Genomic DNA, 23,450 nt, shown 5'->3' on the forward strand with positions numbered 1-23,450 from the left:
ATGAAGTCTCCCTAGCATTTAGAAAAAAACATAATTGATCTACTAGCCTAAATTTCCCATCCAAAAGACTCTCCTGTGTGCATGAGTAGAAGATGAAGGCTGTGTGTAGCAGCTTGCTCTGCATTTACAGTGTCTATGGAGAGAGAATGAATGTGACAGAAAATAAATCTGGGCATAGCCTGGAAAGTTGGAAGGCAGCTGGAACCCATCCATAGGCCTTCTCTATGCCCAGGCTACCCAACTCTTTGTGTATGTGCTGGCAAATGCTTCCAACAAGAGAATTTAGTGAACCGCCATGAAGAACTCCAAATAAATGATATTTAAAGTGATCACAATCAGTTCAGTCTAGCCTGGTCTGGCCTGGCCCTTTACAACAAAAGCAAATAAGCTTTTAGCAGAGCATTAAAACTCAACTGAGGCCAGGCGCAGTGGCTCCAGCCTGTAATCCCACCACTTTGGGAGGCTGAGGTCAGGAGTTCAAGACCAGTATGCCAGTACTGGATCACTTGAGGTCAGGAGTTCGAGACCAGTCTGGCCAACATGGTGAAACCCTGTCTCTACAAAAATTACAAAAATTAGCCAGGTGTGGTGGTGTACACGTGTAGTCGCAGCTACTCGGGAGGCTGAGGCAAGAGAATTGCTTGCACCTAGAGGGTGGAGTTTGCAGTGAGCCAAGATGGCGCCACTGCACTCCAGCGTGGGCAACAGAGTAAGACTCTGTCTCAAAACAAACAAACAACGACAACAAAAAAACTCAACTGAGAGGGTAGGTCCACTCCTCCTAGAATCTACCCAGATAACCAGACATTTACCCATTCTAATCTCCTTTTCCTTATTTGCATCTTTTCTGCTTATCAGGACACCTAACATCCATCTGAACCATGCCTCTACCCTTTCTTTACTCCTGGTAGCACCCTTGGCTCTGATACCCCATTTGGATCCACTTTTCCAGCCCTACCCATGTCTGCCTAATTAGAAAACATGAACCTGATACTGACCTACTGGGACCACAGTTGAGGGTCAATGCATTCCCAATTTCTGCCCTGGCTCTCCACGGGGCATTAGATGAAATGGGTGAAACAATTCCTAAGAAGCTGGCCAGGTAGTGCTATATTCACAATGTCTAATTTATACCATTTGCCTGATCTATTTTTCTGATACGTGAAAATGGAAATGTATCTGCTATTCCTACACATATGGGATTCACTGATACTACAGGCATATATTTTGATATATTCTTCCCCTTAAGCAGGAAGTTGTTGTGAGACAATTATATTCTAAGAAATGTGATGGAAGAGTAGAGTATAAAAACTCCCCATGAAGGTTCCATATTCACTTCTACCATCCAACCTTCATAGAAGACAACAAAGCCAATCTGCTGGATTGTCATGTTGCACTGGTGAATGTAATGTAGGGGCTTCTGGAAAAGAACAAATGCCTATAAGAGCCAAAGGGCCATTGACTGCAGACTGCAGTAAGCAGCCTGACTTGGGATGTGGGAGATTTTAATAGCTGCAGGTCTTCTCCATAGCACAGTTCACCACCTGCTCAGGAGGGGAGCACTAGATTCCATCCTAACCCAGCTTCCTTCCCAGCCCCAAACAGTTCTGCATACCTGGCATAATGACATCAGGAAATCCCAATTTTCTTGTAATCGCCAATCCCCTATTAAATATCATGGGATTTTCTCTCCGAATCTGTTCCATGTCTCCACGAAGAAGCTGCAGAGAAATGATAAGACCTACAAAAACAAAAGCATTTTCTTAGAACCATAGTTCTACCCTGTTACATAGTACTTGAAAAGGCATAGTCACATTTTCCAGAAGAAAATGTGCAAAGTTCAGCAAAATTCTTGAGAAAAACTTTTATGCAGACAGTATAAGTTATTCTGAAGAAACATTTTGGAAAGCTAAAGAAATTTAAGTCAAAGTGACCCCAATAACCCAGAGAATTAGTCTATTAAACACAGACTGAGGTCTGGGAGATTGAGTTGTCTCTCCCTCTGTTCCCCAGCATCCAACTAGGGTCCAGCTGGCCTTTGTGAATATTGAATGAGAGGGTTGAACTACATAAGTCATATATTTAGGAACCTAGAGAAATCTAAAGACTGGAAACAAGTATGACCAAAGAAGAGCTTCAGTCAGGCCATCTCAAATATGAGAAATGAGCAAGCTAAGATGTGCTGTGTTTTATGCTAGGAGTATGCCAAAGTGTGGGAAGTAACTTTCTAGTTCAATCTTGCACTGGCTTGCAACAGAGGAGACATCACATTCTGCAAAGAAAAGAGGGCGCTTTTGTGGGACTAACTAAGCCGTGACTCCATGAGGATTTCAGATCCTCCACATGATCTTTAATCAAAACTTGGGAGTATTTGTAATATCCTGTCAGGTGAGCTGCTTTCTGGCTCATTACTTACACCCTTGGAGTTGTGCACAAAGTTAGAATCTCCTGAAATTTCCCCTCCACACCACCCTCCTGAGGGTCCCCGCTGCAGCTACTGGCTAGAAGGCTGTAACAGTTAAGCCTGTATGGAATTAGGAAGTGTTACCTCTATAACTGTGAATGGGTTTAGCTGTTAACAGGATGAAGAATTTAGGTGTTGATCTATGGGTTGACAGGAGGCACCCTCATTGGTCTATAAACTTGGGAGTTAAATAGCAGATCAACATTTATAGAAATGAGGGAATAAGGTGTTATGATAATGAATACAATTAGAAGAGTAGTAGCTGGAATGGAGATAGTAACAAGCAGAATTGTAAAATAAGAATGGTCTAGGAATGGGGAGGGAGGAGGAAATGGAGAAGTAGACAAAGAGAGAAGTCAGATAGAAGAGTTACAGATATTTTATCTGGCAAGAAAAGTATGCCATAGCCAGGAATATGTACTCTCAGAGCTGGGCCAAGGGAGGAAATACGGTTCTACTACAGCCCGGACAGAACCTCAAGATTATCTCATTGCTTCTGCTAAACTCATGCTTTCCAAGAAACTTTGGGATTACAAACATGGTACCTCAAGTGTCATTAACACTAGGATCACAGTGCCCTGAAAAGGCAAACATATAGTATTCCAGTTGGCATTCTGGTTAGATAATCCGTGTTTAAGGTTTCAACCCTCTAAAGTAATTATCTTAAGCCTAATCACTGGTGGACTAAACTGCATTAGTTTATGAACCTGAAAGGCTGGGAGCCAGAACCAAAACCACAATAATCTTTGTAGAGAACAGCTTTGGATATATCTGCCCTCACCTCATAACCTACTAACTTATTCATCTTTGTTGTCTGTACATAGCTATCAAATCATATCCTCTGGGTAAACAGAAATCCATTGACTTAGGAGACAGCCCAACACGAAGCAAATAGCTGGGGACGAAAGTCTCCATAATTTGAGGGGGTTGTGGTTGGAAGGCAAAAGCAAAAAAAAAAACAAAACAAAACAAAAAACAAATCAGTGGGTGTACTCTAATCATTCTGCATTGGCAAGGGTTTAAGTACCCACTGACTGCCTTTTGTCTTTGCATTTTCTGATCAACCAAAACGGCATACAGATGCAAAGTGAAACTCATGAAGATGTTAACTAAAGGTGCTGAGAGTGTCACAGTTAGCTTTTGAGCTACCCAAAGGGATCCTAAAGAGCTGCTCTCTACTTCTAAACATAACAAATAAGAGAAAACCTTCAAGTTTATGCAAGAGATCAAATGAAAAGGCATGCAAAGAATGAAAGAAATCACCAATAAAGGCTATAAAAACTGTATGTCCTTTTGTAGAGTTGAGATCCTGGAACTTCTGGGTTTCCTTTCTAGTTCTGAAACCCTGGGTGATTGAAGCACATACCAAATAATGCTAAGGCATGATTCTGAGCACAAGAGAGCCTTCATGAATAGTTCAGTAAAGTGACCCACTCGCTCACCCAGTATGCAACCAGTCCCTTGGCAACACTTGATGTTCTACCTGACTATCATCTCAATGGGGCCCTCAAATCAACCCAGCCATCCCATTACTGGGTATATACCCAAAGGATTATAAATCATGCTGCTATAAAGACACATGCACACGTACGTTTATTGTGGCACTATTCACAATAGCAAAGACTTGGAACCAACCCAAATGTCCATCAGTGATAGACTGGATTAAGAAAATATGGCACATATACACCATGGAATACTATGCGGCCATAAAAAAGGATGGGTTCATGTCCTTTGTAGGGACATGGATGAAGCTGGAAACCATCATTCTCAGCAAACTATCACAAGGACAAAAAACCAAACACTGCATGTTCTCACTCATAAGTGGGAGTTGAACAATGAGAATACTTGGACACAGGAAGGGGAACATCACACACTGGAGCCTGTTGTGGGGTGGGGGGAGGGATAGCATTAGGAGATATACCTAACGTAAATGATGAGTTAATGGGTGCAGCACACCAACATGGCACATGTATACATATGTAACAAACCTGCACGTTGTGCACATGTACCCTATAACTTAAAGTATAATAATAAAAAAATTTAAAAAAAGAAAGAAAATAACAAAGTCTAAACAATTTCTCCGTTAATCTGGTCTCACTGATTACCTGACACAAGAAAACCATTTTCTTACTGAACATCTTATTGGATTAAAGACTGACCCATAAAAAAAGTAACTGGACAAATTAACACCTGTGTAAAATATTGCAGGGTACCAACTTGACTCTGTTCTTGTGCCCCACCTCCCCCACCCCTCCTTGTGGAAATGCTGGATGAGGATTAATTATATAAATTAATGTCAGCCCAAGATGTGGAAATAAATTGTAATTAACAGTCATTTTAAAATAAATAGAAAACTTGTGTGTTAACTGCTTTATCTTCACTTGTCCTTAATGCTCTTCATGCTACTACTGGAACCGTTAAAAGTTCAGTTTGTAGCTACATATCCAAAGCCAACAACGGAAATGAAGAGCCACATCTATTTAAAGTTCACATAGAAGAGTTGCTGCTGGATGACACATTTACTCTCAGCACTCAAACCCAATGTAGCAATTGCTTCTGCATTTTTAAATTATGTGACTTGAAGGAAAAGCACTAATGACTTCTGAAACAGAACTGCAAGGCAATGAACTGCCCACAATATCTAACAAAGATGGGTAAAAGTTTATAGCAAAGTAAACTAATTTTTAATAAAGATGTATCTTTAATTAAGTAGACTAATAAAGACCTGAACTATTCCTTGAGCAATCTATAAAATTCTCTGACACAAAGACCCCAGAGTCCAGCAGTAGAAAACTCATGCTCAGAAGCTTGGCAACTGAGTAGAAAGGCCAAAGTCCTGGAGTCTGGAGACCTGGGTTCTATCCTTATTCAGCCACTAAGTCATTTTGCTGAGCTTCAGTTTCCTCATTTATTTAATGAGGGGGTTGAAACAGGTAATTTCCAAGGTCTCAACTAGCTTCTAACATACTTCAAAAAGCAGCAGCCTGTTCCTCCTACTGACTTTTCCACAACTACACAGAGACCTCCTCTCACTACAGCCATCCTGAGGCTCTCTGAAGTCTATGGTGCCCCACAGAGAGATCTTTCTAACACTGTTTAAATGGCAAGTGTCTGTGAGTTCTAGACAAAAATCAGACACAGAATATGGCACAGTCCCTGCTCGCTCTGGGGAGCAAGACAAAACTCATCATCTTAGGAAGTTCTGGCCAGGGCAATTAGGCAGGAGAAGGAAATAAAGGGTATTCAATTAGGAAAAGAGGAAGTCAAATTGTCCCTGTTTGCAGATGACATGATTGTATATCTAGAAAACCCCATTGTCTCAGCCCAAAATCTCCTTAAGCTGATTAGCAACTTCAGCAAAGTCTCAGGATACAAAATCAATGTACAAAAATCACAAGCATTCTTATACATCAATAACAGACAAACAGAGAGCCAAATCATGAGTGAACTCCCATTCACAGTTGCTTCAAAGAGAATAAAATACCTAGGAATCCAACTTACAAGGGACGTGAAGGACCTCTTCAAGGAGAACAACAAACCACTGCTCAATGAAATAAAAGAGGATACAAACAAATGGAAGAATGTTCCATGCTCATGGGTTGGAAGAATCAATATCATGAAAATGGCCACACTGCCCAAGGTAATTTATAGATTCAATGCCATCCCCATCAAGCTACCAATGACTTTCTTCACAGAATTGGAAAAAACTACTTTAAAGTTCATATGGAACCAAAAAAGAACCTGCATCACCAAGTCAATCCTAAGCCAAAAGAACAAAGCTGGACGCACCAGGCTACCTGACTTCAAACTATACTACAAGGCTACAGTAACCAAAACAGCATGGTACTGGTACCAAAACAGAGATATAGATCAATGGAACAGAACAGAGCCCTCAGAAATAACGCTGCATATCTACAACTATCTGATCCTTGACAAACCTGACAAAAACAAGCAATGGGGAAAGGATTCCCTATTTAATAAATGGTGCTGGGAAAACTGGCTAGCCATATGTAGAAAGCTGAAACTGGATCCCTTCCTTACACCTTATACAAAAATTAATTCAAGACGGATTAAAGACTTAAATGTTAGACCTAAAACCATAAAAACCCTAGAAGAAAACCTAGGCATTACCATTCAGGACATAGGCATGGGCAAGGACTTCATGTCTAAAACACCAAAAGCAATGGCAACAAAAGCCAAAATTGACAAATGGGATCTAATTAAACTAAAGAGCCTCTGCACAGCAAAAGAAACTACCATCAGAGTGAACAGGCAACCTACAAAATGGGAGAAAATTTTTGCAACCTACTATCTGACAAAGGGCTAATATCCAGAATCTACAATGAACCCAAACAAATTTACAAGAAAAAAACAAACAACCCCATCAAAAAGTGGGCAAAGGACATGAACAGACACTTCTCAAAAGAAGACATTTATGCAGCCAAAAAACACATGAAAAAATGGTCATCATCACTGGCCATCAGAGAAATACAAATCAAAACCACAATGAGATACCATCTCACACCAGTTAGAATGGCCATCATTAAAAAGTCAGGAAACAACATGTGCTGGAGAGGATGTGGAGAAACAGGAACACTTTTACACTGTTGGTGGGACTGTAAACTAGTTCAACCATTGTGGAAGTCAGTGTGGCGATTCCTCAGGGATCTAGAATTAGAAATACCATTTGACCCAGCCATCCCATTACTGGGTATATACCCAAAGGACTATAAATCATGCTGCTATAAAGACACATGCACACGTATGTTTATTGCAGCACTATTCACAACAGCAAAGACTTGGAACCAACCCAAATGTCCAACAACGATAGGCTGGATTAAGAAAATGTGGCACATATACACCATGGAATACTATGCAGCCATAAAAAAGGATGAGTTCATGTCCTTTGTAGGGACATGGATGAAACTGGAAATCATCATTCTCAGTAAACTATCGCAAGGACAAAAAACCAAACACCGCATGTTCTCACTCATAGGTGGGAACTGAACAATGAGAACACATGGACACAGGAAGGGGAACATCACACTCCGGGGACTGTTGTGGGGTGGGGGGAGGTGGGAGGGCTAGCATTAGGAGATATACCTAATGCTAAATGACGAGTTAATGGGTGCAGCACACCAACATGGTACATGTATACATATGTAACAAATCTGCACATTGTGCACATGTACCCTAAAACTTAAAGTATAATAATAATAAAATAAAATACAAAAAAACACAAAAAACTCATCATCTTAACCTGGTGAAGCAATGGTAGAAGTTGCTCTTTCATGAATTAGTACTATCATCTCTGTTTTTAAATATTCTCTATATGTTTTAATCACATTATGTCCCAAGAACGTGTAGTCAAAGGCACCTCTTCATAAATCAAATAAGTAAATAAAGCAAAGAACATGACAAATATTGATGTGAATGGTAGTTTCCCAAATTGCTAGTAACTTTCCTATATGTTCAAAACAAAATTTTATTTGTCTCTTGCTTTAGCCTAGATTTAGCACACTGCATGGAGCTACTTGGCATCCAGGCACATGTATAAGGGAAAACTGTCATTTAAAAATAGTGAGAGGCTCTGAAATACCCCCAAACCCCAACTAGGGTTTTAGAGGAATCAAGTTGTTACAACTGAAGGTCTCAATCTGGGCAGCCTCTGGTGTGGATCTCCTCTAAGGATCCTCCTAGTTCAGTATCTGCTCACCCCAACAGAGAAAAAACAAAGTTTTCTACAACATGTACTACTCTTTAGAAACTGCTTGCCTCTCAGTGACTTTACACTGTCATTTAAGGACAACTTATAATTTCCAACGAGGTCTATGAGAGTTAAAACAAAGAGGATTATGTAAAAGAAGTTATAAAATGATTTAGAGGTAAAAACTGTCAGGAGTAACCTGGTTCTGCGTAAATTAGATAGCTATCTGTAAGGGTCTATAAAGGCAAATAGGCTTTTAAATAATGCTTCTAATTTAATCAAGCATTAATGTTGAACTTAGAAAACAATATAATATGTAGAACTGCACTGAGATTATATAGAAATTATTTAAACAGAGTTTTTAAAGAAAGGAAGGGAAAAGGAAAAGGAGAAGTTGAGCTAAGATGAAGCTTCTTTGAAATAAAGATTTTCCATTCTAGTTTCAGAATGACTGATACTGGCAGACTAATCACAGATTCTCATTATGGTCAGTCTTTCAGGAATAGAAAGAGAAGTGTGTGATGTCTATATCTATATAGATATCTAGCTATATATATACAGAGGTATTTATTTGGCTGAGTATAATCTTTGTTTAGGCAAACATAGACTTCACAATGTAACAAACCCTGCAACATTTTTGCTCACTCTGGATTTGAATTGGAACTCAAGTTACCTATCAACACATATGGAACTCATCATAGAAAAAACAGAAAATGTATTTTGGTCAGCAGATATTAGGGAAGGCCTCAAATTATTACAAAAAGAATGAGTAGGAAATGCCTGGGCAGGAGAATAAATGTCTATAGGGAATACAGCAGCCAATCTGCACCAACCAACCGAAGTGCTGTATGATTAGCAACTACAAATGCAACATACAATGTTCTAGTCAGAGAAGTACCTCACCATGGCTGGCGCTGGGGGCAGAGTACTTGGCACTGGACTTTCGGATGATGTTCTCATGGATCTGGGACCACTCACTCTCGTTGTTGCACCTGTAACAGAAGGACAGGTGTTATGGTACTCAAGTATTTTAAACACCTGGTCTGATGTTCCAATGTGTAACACTTAAGTTCAAAGGGAAAAGGATCCCTCACTTTCCTAAAGAAATGATGCTATGTTTTACTAAATTAAACAAGGCTCATTTCCTATTAAGCAAAAAAGACATACTTGGGCAAAGGATAGAAACTCTAAAATGAATCCCTACAAACATTTAATTGGCAAAATTCCTTCTCTCAGAAGTAACACTATCCCACATGAAAAATTGTTTCTTTTCTAGCACCCATTGCATGCGTGCGCACAGACATATAAACAGGCCCCAGAGGAAAGTTCCTGATGGAGGAAAAACATCTCCTTTCAACAAGTACTACTGTTAGAAACTGCTATGGCATTGGTTTTTTACTGTCATACAACTGTCATTATGACTGGCCCCAATGGAAAGCCCTGCTAAGCTAAAAGCAATGTTGATACTATTTGCATGAAGCTATGTTTTAACCAGACCAAGTTAAGAAAAGCTTGTGAGAGCAGTGGGCTTGATTTACCATGAAGTCTTCTGTGGTCAGGGGGAAGGAGGACTTAGCAGACAAAGCTGGATGCCTAAATGTGTAAGAATAGTTTCTTCCTAGGAATAAAGCTCTTTCCTAGGAACTATGGGATTGAGACAAAATAATGGAGGAATAACAGTGCATTTCTCTTACATTCTGATGTTTTAGTGTCTTCCTTCTAAAGGTCAATTCCCAGAGAACTGCAACCACATAACCATTTGGAACAAAGTTTAGGAACAGAGACTAGGAATTCCTTATCCTAGTACAGACACCTTGATAAAACAATTGGAAAAAGATGAGGGTAATCTTGAAAATTCCACTTGACACTTAGGGAGTTCCCACAGCCCTGGTTCTACCCCGTCCCCTGTTGGTTAGGAAGGTATGGATCTACCTATCCCAGAAAACAAGACCCATGCAAAAAGGAGAACCCATGGAACTTTTCATGGATTACTCAGATGTGTCCAGTTCAGCATGGCCACTTCCAGGAGGAGACCCCAGTAAGAGTTATAGAATGTGCCATCCAATAGTATGAAGCATTTCAGGTCTCTAAATAAAAGGGTTGGAATAGAGGCCACTCAGAGATAAAGGAGGTCAGTTACTAGCTTAATTAATTGTTATCCAGTCAGTGGCTCTTTGGACTCCTGGCCATAAAAATATACCTCATTTACTCAGAGCTGTTGTGATGAATGGTTAAAGGAGGTTCTCACAGCCCAGGGCTCTGAGAATAACTTTCTGCCTATAGAATTTCTTCCAAACAAGGAAAGAGGGAAGAGTATCCTTTAAAACAATCTCTTGTGATTTAGCAACTTGGCAGGAAATTAAAAGCCTTGAAAATTACCTCCCCTACTGGATGTGGTAATTTCGGTTTTTCTCCAATAAAATACTCACTGGTACCATGGTGGTATGGTGGAGCTGGAGCTTTGTTAGTCATACCAACAGTGGCAATCTGTATTACTTCACTCACATCTATCCCTCCACCCAACACATACAATTCATTTGCTAGACAACTGACAGCCTGTTCCTGCCATTCCTCTCCCCTTGCATACCCCTTACCTATTTGTGACCTTCACAGCTCTGCCTTCAGCCCATTTCCTTCTTACTCTACAAGCCTTCCTGGGCAATCTCACCCATTCCCAGAGCTTCAACCACTACCAGAGGCTGCCAAGCTCCAAAGCATTGTCTCCAACCCAGACTTATCCCAAGCTCCTGATCTACATGGCCAAGAAAATTCATTTCTCCCCAACCTGGCTGCACCCAGAGATGCCCTCTCACTGAGAGGAACTCAGTAGTTCACTATACCCTTCCAGCATTCACCATATCCTACAGATTTTGCAATCATAAAATCTCACATTTGACTTCTCCTCTTCATTGTCTTGGTTTGGTCATTATCATCTCTCTTCTGGACCAGTATAATAATCTTCTAACAGGCCTTTTACACATCTTGCTTTCCAGAATGTCAATTTGGTCATATGGCCACCTTTCTTAACGCCCGTCACAGGTTAGGGTTCAAACTTTTCATCAAGTCATTTAAGGCAGTCTCATCAGGGTCCTCTCTTACCTCTCCAGATCTCTTTTACATTGAAAAAGCCTACAAAGACTCTACTTTATTAATTGTATTTCTTGCCCTTCTTTCCCCCCACCCCTTTTTTTTAAAGGATTCAGTTCAATATTGCCTTTTCTATGAATCCTTTCCAGCTTGCTCTATTATTTTCCATTCTCAACATCCCTAATTTAGACCTGACCACTACTTCTTTTGAGTGTTCACTGAATTCTGATTTCTAGAAGAATACCTATTATATTTCAGGGCACCTATTTGTCACTTCACCCGACTGCAAGTCCTTAGATGATAAGGACTGTGTCTTGCTAATCATCTCCACCGTGTAGCAAAACTTGTAGCACATAATAAGTGCTTAATATAATATTTGTTGAATAAGTAAATGGAATAATTGCCAAGGTCAATTGGTTCTTATAGCTTAAATGTTGCTAATTAAAACTTTGCCATCACTCTGCATCAGAATTACATTACACTAAAGGCAGATATTGAGGAAAACATTCTGCATTATGGTCATCTTATGAAATCATTACTAGATCTATCTTAAGAGGAAAACAGTAAAAGAGCAGTGAAAACAATCACATTTCTGGGGAAAGTAAAGGAAAAATGAATGGCCATATTTGTGCCTATTTGAGTCAAGGAGGATGGGAGCACCAGTGGCTGGAAGTATGCTTGAAAGAAACTCCTGGTAGCTCCAAAGGAAAGACTGTTTGAAATCAAATGTCATGCAGATTCATTTGCAGACTGCAAAGAGTGAAGTCTCGAAATTTTGCAGTCTACTCATGACTGGCTATAAAAAAGATTTAGCTTTGCAGAACTGCCAAGTTATTGTTACAAAGGCATCAATTTACCTTCAGTTATCAATGTCTCTTTTTATTCTCTGAATACAACACTTGCTTTCAAATACTATATGCTGTTAACAATGAATTCTTTCTTTCTATCTATCGACTGATCTATACAGGGTCTCACTGTCGCCCAGGCTGGAGTGCAGTGGTACAATCACTGCTCACTGCCACCTTCACCTCCCCAGGCTCAGGTGATCCCCCCACCTCAGTCTCCAGAGTACCTGGGGCCACAGGCACACAACACCATGCTGAGCTAATTTTTGTCTTTTTTTTTTTTTTTTTTTTTGTAGAGATAAGGTTTCACCATGTTGCCCAGGCTGGTCTCAAACTCCTGGACTCAAGCGATCCTCCCACCTTAGCCTCTCAAAATGCTAAGATTACAGTCATGAGCCACCACACCTGGGCTAATTGTTCAGTTTTTAAAATTATTCTCTTTAGTCCTAACCCCATAAAAGTCTTCATCATTTCATGCCTCTCTATCTTACTCTTCCATTCTTTTAGCAGCATCCTCATGTTATCCCTGATGTAGTTATTAAAGGCATATTTAGGTAAAATTTCTTTCTAAATCCTTAAACCTCATTCTGTGGTGATAGATGTGCACCTTCTTTTTCTTTTTTTTTCTTTTATTGAGTCGGAGTCTCCCTCTGTTGCCCAGGCTGGAGTGCAATGGCACGACTTCAGGTCACTGCAACCTCCACCTCCTTGGTTTCAAGCGATTCTCATGCCTCAGCCTCCTGAGTAGCTGGGATTACAGGCACCCGCTGCCACACCTGGCTAATTTTTGTATTTTTAGTAGAGACAGGCTTTCACCATGTTGCCCAGGCTGGTCTTGAACCCCTGACCTCAAGTGATCCGCCTGCCTCAGCCTCCCAAAGTGCTAGGATTACAGGTGTGAGCCACTACGCACAGCCTGGATGTGCACCTTCTAAAGCTATTCTTACTCACAATTCCTTAGTTTGAATTAGTATAAAGAGCAAGTGGGTTTTCAAACCCACAGAAATGCACACAGATTGTATTAGTCACAGTCTAACTAGATCCATCCCTCCCTTTCTCTGTTTTTTTTTTTTTTTGGTGAAGCTACAAATGACCTGTCAGTGAATGATAAATAATAATATTACATTCAAAAGAAACCCCACTGCTCTGTATCCTCTGCTCTAAGAGGCCCAAGTGGCTCTGTTGCAGTCTCTGTCACTCTTTGACGTGTAGTGGGAGATCCCTAGGAAGATGTTGGGAGATCCCTAGGAAGATGTTGGGACATCCTGGAAGCGGGAAAATGAGGCCAGACCTGTCTGCTCTTCCCTGCGGGGTTTTGTCACTTCGCAAACCGTGTTCAAAGAATTGTCCCTGAATCCCAGAACAAGGAGGTGAAGAGAACAGAGTGAAAAGCACCTGTGGTTAAGCAGTTCTGCAGGTGTGCAAGGTGCAGAAGTAGGTTCACCAAGAGGTGGATAACTTTCTTGGGTCTATTTGCTTCTCCAACTTCCCCTGACATCTCATCCCTGAACTGTGTGAGGTGCAAGGCATCATTTTCAAACATAGCCTTTGGCAGACTGCTTGCTGTCCTGCAGCCCAGTAATGCCAGGACTGAGGCATGACAGAAACTCAAGCTGTCGCTACTGGGACTGGGGAGTATGTTGTGGAAGCATACCTACAGCCAGAGCTAAGAAGCAAGCAAGGCATGGGGTGAAGCTGCTGGTGCTGAGAAGCGAGTGCCACCAGGATGGAGACTGGGATGCAAGTGGGGTAAAATATGCCACTGGGACTTGATCACCAGCTGGGTGGGGCTCCTGCAGCTGAGGTGGGCTACCCCTGCCAGGGCCAGGGAGCAAGCCCCATTGGGACTAGGGTGTGAGGAATGTGCATTCCCGCCTGCTGGCCCAGGCTCTGGTCACCGAGAATGACCCCACCCTCTATTGTGACAGGATGTTAGCACAGCTGCTAACACCCCTCACCTGAGCACTCCACCTGGGGCCTGCGGAATGCCCTGTCCATGACGGCTGGTGCTGTTCTCACCATTCGAAGGTCTGAGCACAAGCCTACCTAGTCCAGCTTCACTCTCTGCTCTGTGACAGAGAACACAGACCAGGGTCCTGGCAAATACCCAACCCAACCACTTTGGGCACTTGAGTACTTCTCCTGGGGGCCTAAACTCCTGGCTGCTATCACCTCATCTGGCACCTGCCTGCACATGCCACCTGAGTTCCTGGAGATTGGGCTACCCAGCCCATCAGAGCCACCACCAACATCAACGCTCATCACTCAGGACCCAGAGAGTTCTCCCACTACCGCTACTGCTATCACTCATGCCATGTAGCTGCCCAGGAACCTGAGAATCTGTCCACTTGTACAATCCACCACTGCCACTACCAGCATCTGAGCAAGCCATGTGGAGGCCCACCAACTGACCCACCAATAATTGCCAACATGGCTGCCAGTGTACACTGCCCAGTGACACTATCACTGGCCCACCTGGCATCCTAGTCCCCAGCACAACTTCCCCACAGCCTTAACTAACAACTGTACCGTAACCTATCTAGGAAATCACAGATGCCACTAATGCTGTTTACAGCCAAAGAAATCACAGAGAGATGACACCACTGCACACACCAGAGTCAAAGCCAAAGTACCCTACCCAACCAACACCATAGATACAACTTTAGGAAAAGGTCTTTCCCTACTAAAGTAAAATCAAAAACAGGAAGAAGTGACTGTTACTCCAGATACACAAATTTCAATGTAATGACACAGGAAACATGAAAAAGCAAGGAAATATGACACTTCCAAAGGAACATAATAAGTATCCAAAAATAGATCTTAATCCAAGAAATTTTTGAAATCCCAGATAAAGAATTCAAAATTTTGATTTTACAGAAGCTCAGTGAGATACAAGCGAATTCAGAAAAACAATTCAGGATATGAATGAGAAATTTACCAAAGACATAGTTTTTTAAAGTACCAGATAGAAATTCTGCAATTGAAGAATTCACTATAAGAACTACAAATTATCTGCAATAGACTAGAATAGGCAGAAGAATCTCAGAACATGAATATAAATCTTTTGAAATAATCCTGTCAGACAAAAATAAAGAAAAAGGAATAAAAAAGACTGAGCAAAGCCTTTGTGACAATTAAATATTAAAATTATCAATATCAACAAGTTCAAAGAGACAAAGACAGGATTGGAAAATGTATTTAACCAAACAATAAATGAAAACACCTCACGTCTAGCAAGAGATTTAGACATTTCAGATACAAGAGACTCAGCAATCCCCAGGAAAATACAATGCAAAACGGTCGTCTCCACAGCACATTATAGTTAGACTGCCTAAAATCAAAGATGAAGAGCAAATCCCAAAAACAGCAAGAGATAATCATCTATTCACATATTCACAGGCCAGAAGAGAATAGGGTAATATATTTAAATAACTAAAAGAAAAAAGTCTGGCCAAATGCAGTGGCTCATGCCTGTAATCACAGCATTTTGGGAGGCTGAGGCAGGAGGCCTACTTGAGTCCAGGAGTTTTGAGAACAGCCTATGCAGCATGACAAGAGCCAATCTTTGAAAAAAAAAAAAAATTAGCTGAGCGTGGTAAAGTGTGCCTGAAGTCTTAGCAATATGGGAGGCTGAGGCAGGAAGATTGCTTGAGCCTTGGAAGTTGAGGCTGCAGTGAGCTGTATTTACACCACTGCACTCCCACCTGGGTGACACAGTGAGACCTTGTCTCAAAAAAAAAAAAACGAAGAAAAAAAGACAAAAAAATCTGACAGCTAAGAATGCTATACATGCAAAATTATCCTTCATAAGTGAAAGAGAAATAAAATCTTTTCCAGACAAGCAAATGCTAAGGGGATTCACTGCCCCTGGACTGGCCCTACAAAAAAATTCTCATGAGAGTCCTAAACCTGGAAGTGAAAGGATGACATTTACCAAGATGAAAACACACAAAATGGCCAGGCATAGTGGCTCAGGCCTGTAATCCCAGAACTTTGGGAGGCCGAGGTGGGCAGATCACCTGAGGTCAGGAGTTTGAGACTAGCCTGGTCAACATGGTGAAACCCCATCTCTACTAAAAATACAAAAAAATTAGCTGAGCGCGACAACACGCATCTGTAATCCCAGCTACTTGGGAGGCTGTGGCAGAAGAATCACTCGAACCCAGAAAGTGGAGGCTGCAGTGAGCCGAGATCTCACCACTGCACTCCAGCCTGGGTGACAGAGCAAGACTCTGTCTCAAAAAAAGAAAAAAAGAAAAGAAAACACACAAAAGTATAAATCTCTTTGGCAAAGTAATCACACGGAGAAAGAGAAAGAACTCAAATGGTACCACTGCAGAAGTCCAGCAAATCACAACAACCAGTAAAAGAAAAAGGAACCAAATTATATTAAAAAATCAGAAAACAATTAATAAATGACAGAAACAAAGCACCACATTATCAATAATGACAGTGATCATAAATAGATTAAATTCTCCACTTTGCAGATACAGAATGGTTGAATGGATTTTTAAAAACCCACAATCCGACTATTTGCTGTTTACAAAAAACTCGGGCCAGGCGCAGTGGCTCATGCCTGTAATCCCAGCACTTTGGGAGGCCAAGGTGGGTGGATCATGAGGTCAAGAGATTGAGACCATCCTGGCCAACATGGTGAAACTCTGTCTCTACTAAAAATACAAAAAAATTAGCTGGGTGTGGTGACACGTGCCTGTAATCCCAGCTACTTGGGAGGCTGAGGCAAGAGAATCACTTGAACTCGGAAGGCAGAGGTTGCAGTGAACCGAGATCGCACCACTGCACTCCAGCTTGGTGACAGAGTGAGACTCTGTCTCAAAAAAAAAAAAAAAAAAAAAAAGAAATTCACCTTAGCAGTAAAGACACATACAGACTGAAAATGAAAATAAAGAAATGAAAACAAGATATTCTCTGCAAATAGAAACAAAAAGCGAGTAGGGATAGCTATATTTATACTAGAGAAAACAGACTTTAAGTCAAGAACAGTAAAAAGAAACAAAGAAGGTCATTATATAATGATAAAGGGATCAATCCAGCAAGATGATACAAAATTCTAAATATATATGTAACCAACATTGGAACACCTGGATTCATTACAACTAAAGAGAGAGATAAACTGCAAAACAATAATATTTGGGGACTTCAACATTCCACTCTCAGCATTACACAGATAATCTAGACAAAAAAATCAACAAAGAAACATTGGATTTAAGTTGCACTTTAGACCCAATGGAGCTGACATTTCAGAACATCCTACCCAACAACTGCAGAATATACATTCTTTTCATCAGCACAAAGAACATTCTCCAGGATAGACCAAATGTTAGGCCACGAAACAAGCCTCAACTCACTTAAAAAAATCAAAATCATATCAAGTATCTTCTCAAATCACAATGGAATAAAACTAGAAATCAAAGCCAAGAGGAACTTTGGAAACTATATAAATACATAGAAAGTAAACAACATGCTCCTGAATGACCATTGGATCAACAAAGACATTAAGATGGAAATTTAAAAAAATCTCAAAATAAACGAAAACAGGAACACAACATACCAAAACTTGTAGGAAATAGTAAAAGCAGTGCTAAGAGGGAATTTTATAGTAATAAATGCCTACATAAAATAGTTGATAGATTACAAATTAACAATCTAACAATGTATCTCAAGGAACTAAAAAAGCAAGAACAAATGAAACCCAAAACTAGCAGAAGAAAAGAGCAAAATGAAATAGAGACTGAAGAAAAACAAAGGATCAACAAAATGAAAAGTTGGTTCTTCAAAAAGATAAACAAAACTGATAAACTACTAGCTAGACTAACCAAGAAAACAAAAAAAGAGAGAGAAGCCCCAAATAAACAAAATCAGAAAAAACAAAGAAGACATTACAATTGATACTACAGAAATGCAAAGAATCATTAGAGACTATTATAAACAACTATATGCTGACAGACTGAAACACCTAGAGAAATAAATTCCTGGAAACGTACAACCTATCAAGACTGAATTGGAAAGAAAGAAAAACCCTGAACAGACCAATAATGCATAGCAAGATTATATCAGTAATTAAAAAGCCTCCTCAGAAAGAAAAGCCCAGAACCAGATGGATACACAGCCAAATTCTACCAAACATAAAAAGAACTAATACGAATTGTCTTGAAACTACTTCAAAAATTGAAGAGGACAGAATTCTCTCTAATTTATCCTACAAGATCATCACTACTCTGATACCAAAACCAGGCAAGAATGCAACAATAACAACAAAAACTATACACCAATATCCCTGGTAAACACAGATGCTAACATCCTAAACAAAATACTAGCAAACCCAATCTAAGAGCCAATCAAAAAGTTAATACATTATGATCAAGTTGCATTTATACCAGGGATTCAAAAATGGTTCAACATAAGTAAATCAATAAACATGATACATGAAATCAACAGAATAAAGGACAAAAATCTTATGATTATCTCAACAAATGTAGAAGAAAATTTGATAAAATTCAACATCCCTTCATGATAAAAACTCTCACAAAACTAGGCATAGAAAGAGCATATCTGAAAATAATAAAGGCCACATACAACAAACCTGTAACTACCATCACACTGAATAGGGAAATATCTGAAAGCCTATCCTCTAAGAACTGGAACAAGACAAAGTTATCCACCTTCACCATTCCTATTCAATACTGTACTGAAAGTCCTAGCCAGAGCAATCGGGCAAGAGAAAAAAACTAACAGGTATCCAAGTTGGATGAGTTAGCCCGAGTTAGCTAGTAGACTTCTGTGAAGTCCCATGTGATGGAGAATGAGGAATGGCTTCCCTTGGTTCTAGCTGGAGACTGGGAATGACCACAAGGCTGGGCACCTGACTCCTGCACTTATAGCTACTGCACACTTCCCATTTGCCCCTCGTTCTGGCCAAGAGAATTCATCCCCACTCAAGATTATATCACAAATTTCAGTTGGGAGCTTCTCTCAACCTGTGACTGCTGCCTGAGTTAGCTAGCAGACTTCTGTGAGGTCTCCTGTGATGTAGAATGAGGAATGGTTTCCCTTGGTCCAAGCTGAAGACTGGGAATGCTCACAAAGTTCTTTCTCTGCTGCTCCTACTTTTTTAATTCTTCACCATCCCTAAATAGTTCCAGTGCTGGGTGGGGTTAAGGCCTTCCTCTGTGGGCTGAATTGTGAAGCATTGGCATCTGTGTTTATCAGGGATATTGACCTGTTAGTTTTCTTTTTTTCTTGTGGAGTTATTGCCTGGTTTTGCTATCAGGGTGGCGATGATCTTGTAGGATGAGTTAGAGAGTTCTGTCCTCTTCAATTTTTTTTTGGAACAAGCAGAAGAATGCAACAGGACCCCTATTTCTCACCATATACCAAAAAAATCAACTCATAATGGATTAAAGACTTAAACATAAGACCTGAAACTATAAACATAATAGAAATTTGAAAACCTAGGGAAAACACTGCTGGACATTGCTCTAGGCAAAAAGTTTATGACTAAGATCTCAAAAGGCAACAAAAACAAAAATAGACAACTGGTAGTATATTAAACTAAAAAGCTTCTGCATAGCAAAAGGGGATGTTGTGTAAGTAGTGCGGAAATATTTTTCCCTTTCAACAGGTTGTCTGTTTACTCTAGCAAACCAAAAGCAAACCTGAGTAAACAGACAACCTGCTGAATGGGAAAAATATTTCCAAACTACTTGTACAACAAGGGACTAATATTTCTCAACTACTTATACAACAAGGGACTAATATTCAGAGTAGACAAGGAACTCAAACAACTCAGCAGGAAAAACAAACTAATAATCCCATAAAAAGTGGGCAAAGAGTTTTTGTGTGTTTTTTCCTCCCAAGATGGCAGATTGGAGGTAGTGTCAGCATGTCTCTTCCACTTGGAAAGACAATAGTATGTAGAGATTCATACTGAACTTTTTTTCAAGAAGCAACACAAGAACTGAACAGGAAAGCTTAAAGAAACCACAGACCCTTTAAAAGAAGTGGCAAGTTGCAAATTATATCATGAGGCAGGTATAATTGACACCAAATCCCCAGAGTGTGAGATGGGGAGACACTGCCTCCAGGATATACACCACCACTGGGAACCCGGCAATTCAGCCCACAGGGGAAGACCTTAATCCTACCCAGCACTGGAACTGATTTAGGGAGTGGTGAAGAATATAAAAGTAGGAGCAGCAGGGAAAGAGCCTTGTGAGCATTCCCAGTCTCCAGCTTGGACCAAGGGAAGCCATTCCTCATTCTACATCACAGGGGACCTCACAGAAGTCTGCTAGCTAACTCAGGCAGTAGTCTCAGGTTAACAGAAGCTCCCAACTGAAATTTGTGATATAATCTTGAGTGCAGATAAACTCCCTTGCCCAGAACCAGGGTACAAGTGGGAAGTGTGCTATAGCTAGGAAGGCAGGAGCCAGGTGCCCCAGCTTTGTGGGAGTGGACTGGGAGGGGTGTAGCATGAAAGCCCTGATTGCTGTCTCCACGGGGAAGATTTATAGCCTGGGGCAGTTTCGAGTTCTGAGTGTAGACAGCCTGGAACTTAGCTAGCTGCTACTAATGGATCACTGCAGGTGTGAGACCTGCCTTGCCAACTGTGTGAGAGCTGGGTGGGGCTTACTCTCACCTACTACTTTCCATTCCCTCTGCAATCTCTTCTGTGCAGCAGAGGCAGCTACCTTCCTCCATGGAACATTACCTCAGTGGCCAGTAAACCACCCGCAGAGGTGGTGATCGCCACAGAGATCTCTGTGATCTCCATAGAGGCCAGTGCTTGCCCTGCAAGTGGAGAGCCAGGGTGTGGACCTACCTGACCCAGCTCCCACCTGGCTTTGTCCCTCCACCCACCCTGGTGGCATAACACAAAGAACAGAAACTTTTGGGCGCTCTCTAGCCCCACCCCTCACCTGAGAAACCAGAATACCTCTCCTGGGTAACATAAGGCAAGCACAAATCCCACTGCTACTACAGCAGGTGGTGCTCTTTTCCTAGTGCCATCTTCTAGCTGGGAGGCCAAATGACACAGTTCATTGCAGAATCTGCAGATAGAATAACACTGTGTCCAGAAAGGAGAAAACTTGTATGTTACCTCAGGTATTACCATTGCCTGCACCACCCTGGCTAATCAGGAGATCCTGAGTCTGTCCCAGTGACCAGTTCATTACTACTATAACTGGCATCTGAGAAAGTCAACACACTAAGGCTACTTATAACCAAAGAATCTCACACAGTTTACATCACTCCTCTGCCACCCCTATCAGAGCTGGTGCTGATAGCTGCTGGTGGGAGACTTGAGGACAGGTCATATCACTGGATCTCTTGCATAGGTTCATCAGCACCAGCCTGCAGTATGGCAGCCCCACTGGGCAGTTAGACCAAGAGAGCAGCAGCATTCACAGCAATCTGGCTCTAAGGGACTCCTACTCTTAAGGAAAGGGGGAGTACATCACATCAAGGGAATACCCTATGGGACAAAAGAATCCAGATGGCAGGCCTTGAGTCTCAGATCTTTCCAATGGTGGGAAGTTTCCTTCAGCAGAGGCACAGTTGAAGTGCTGGGCTTAGTGGGGAAAGTCTGTGGCTATACCCCAACAGTCAGAAAGCCCTTGCGCTTGTGAAGGGTCCTGAGAAAGATACATCTTTTCCCCCTCATCACCACTGCAGACACATTTGAGGCTTCTCCCATGTGAGCTCCGTGTGGGTGCACCTATTGAAAGCCTTTCTGGAATGTGGTGAAAAGGGAACACTTACACACTGCTGGTGGCATTAGTACAACTTCTATGGAAAACGGTATGGGGATTTCTTTTTTTTTTTTTTTTTTTTTTTTTTGCGTATCAAACATATTAGGAAGGTTGCACATGGGAAGACGGGGAATAGAAATGGGGAGTGGGAATCAAAGAAAATAAATGAGAGAGGGACTTTTATGGATCAATGATAACAACTCAATCCTCTATTTGACAAAGAAGAAGGAGAAGGAAGAGGAAGAAAAAGAAAGTGGGATAAAGGATCAGAAAGGGAGGAAAATAGAAAAAATTAGAGTATGACTCCAGGGTAGACCTGTTTTGCTGTCACTGGGTTGGTTGGTTGGTCTGTTGTATTTTTCATATGTTTCGCCATGTTGGCCAGGCTGGTCTCGAACTCCTAGCCTGAAGTGATCAACTCGCCTCGGCCTCCCACAGTGCTGGGACTACAGCCGTGAGCCACTACGTCCAGCCCCCACATTGCTTCTGGCCTCCGTGGTAGACCTCCCAGAGGGGGCGGTCGGGCAGAGGCGCTCCCCACATCCCAGACGGGGCGGCCGGGCAGAGGCGCTCCTCACTTCCCAGACGGGGCGGCTGGGCAGAGGCGCTCCTCACTTCCCAGACGGGGCGGCCGGGCAGAGGCGCTCCTTACTTCCCAGACAGGGCGGCCGGGCAGACGCGCTCCTCACTTCCCAGACGATGGGTGGCCGGGCAGAGGTGCTCCTCACTTCCCAGACAGGGCAGCCGGGCAGAGGTGCTCCTCACTTCTTCCCAGACGGGGCAGCTGGCCAGAGGTGCTCCTCACTTCTTCCCAGATGGGGCGGCCGGCCAGACGATGGGTGGTCGGGGAGAGGCACTCCTCACTTAGAAAGGCCTCCTTCCCAGACGATGGGTGGTCGGCAGAGACTTCCCAGACGGGGCGCCCGGGCAGAGGTGCTCCTCACTTCTTCCCAGATGGGGCGGCCGGGCAGAGGCGCTCCTCACTTCCCAGACGATGGGTGGCCGGGCAGAGGAGCTCCTCACTCCCAGACGATGGGTGGCCAGGCAGAGGCACTCCTCACTTCCCAGACGATGGGTGGCCGGGCAGAGGCGCTCCTCACTTCCCAGATGGGGCGGCCGGGCAGAAGTGCTCCTCACTTCCCAGACCGGGCGGCTGGGCAGAGGCGCTCCTCACTTCCCAGACGGGACGGCCAGGCAGAGGCGCTCCTCACTTCCCAGACGATGGGTGGCCGGGCAGAGGCGCTCCTTACTTCCCAGATGATGGGTGGCCGGGCAGAGGCGCTCCTCACTTCCCAGACGATGGGGGGGATTTCTTAAAGAACTAAAAGTAGATCTACCATTTCATCAAGCAATTCCAGAACTGGGTATTTACCCAGAGGAAAAGAAGTCAATATACCAAAAAGACACTTGCATATGTAAGTTTACTGCAGTACAATTAACAACTGTAAAGATATGGAACCAACCTAAGTGCCCATAAACCAATGAGTGGGTAAAGAAAATGTAGTTATATATACACCATAGAATACTACTTGGCTAAAAAAGAAATGAAATAATGTCTTTTGCAGAAACTTGGA

The 23,450-nt window shown here is 42.0% G+C and overlaps 1 protein-coding gene across 4 annotated transcripts in view; it reads right to left on the reverse strand.

The window, feature by feature from the left end:
• Positions 1–23,450, reverse strand: part of DOCK3 (dedicator of cytokinesis 3) — a 649,329-nt gene that overhangs the window by 165,806 nt on the left and 460,073 nt on the right. For all 4 annotated transcript variants that reach the window (XM_032161429.2, XM_032161424.2, XM_058442283.1 and 1 more), the window contains exons 13-14: positions 9,075–9,163; positions 1,616–1,741 (exon numbers count right to left, since the gene is read on the reverse strand). In XM_032161429.2, coding sequence (XP_032017320.1) covers positions 1,616–1,741; positions 9,075–9,163 — 215 coding nt within the window. The remainder of the gene's footprint in view (positions 1–1,615; positions 1,742–9,074; positions 9,164–23,450) is intronic.

This window comes from Hylobates moloch, unplaced genomic scaffold, assembly GCF_009828535.3.
Source record: "Hylobates moloch isolate HMO894 unplaced genomic scaffold, HMol_V3 SCAFFOLD_8, whole genome shotgun sequence".
Taxonomy (NCBI): Eukaryota; Metazoa; Chordata; class Mammalia; order Primates; family Hylobatidae; genus Hylobates; species Hylobates moloch.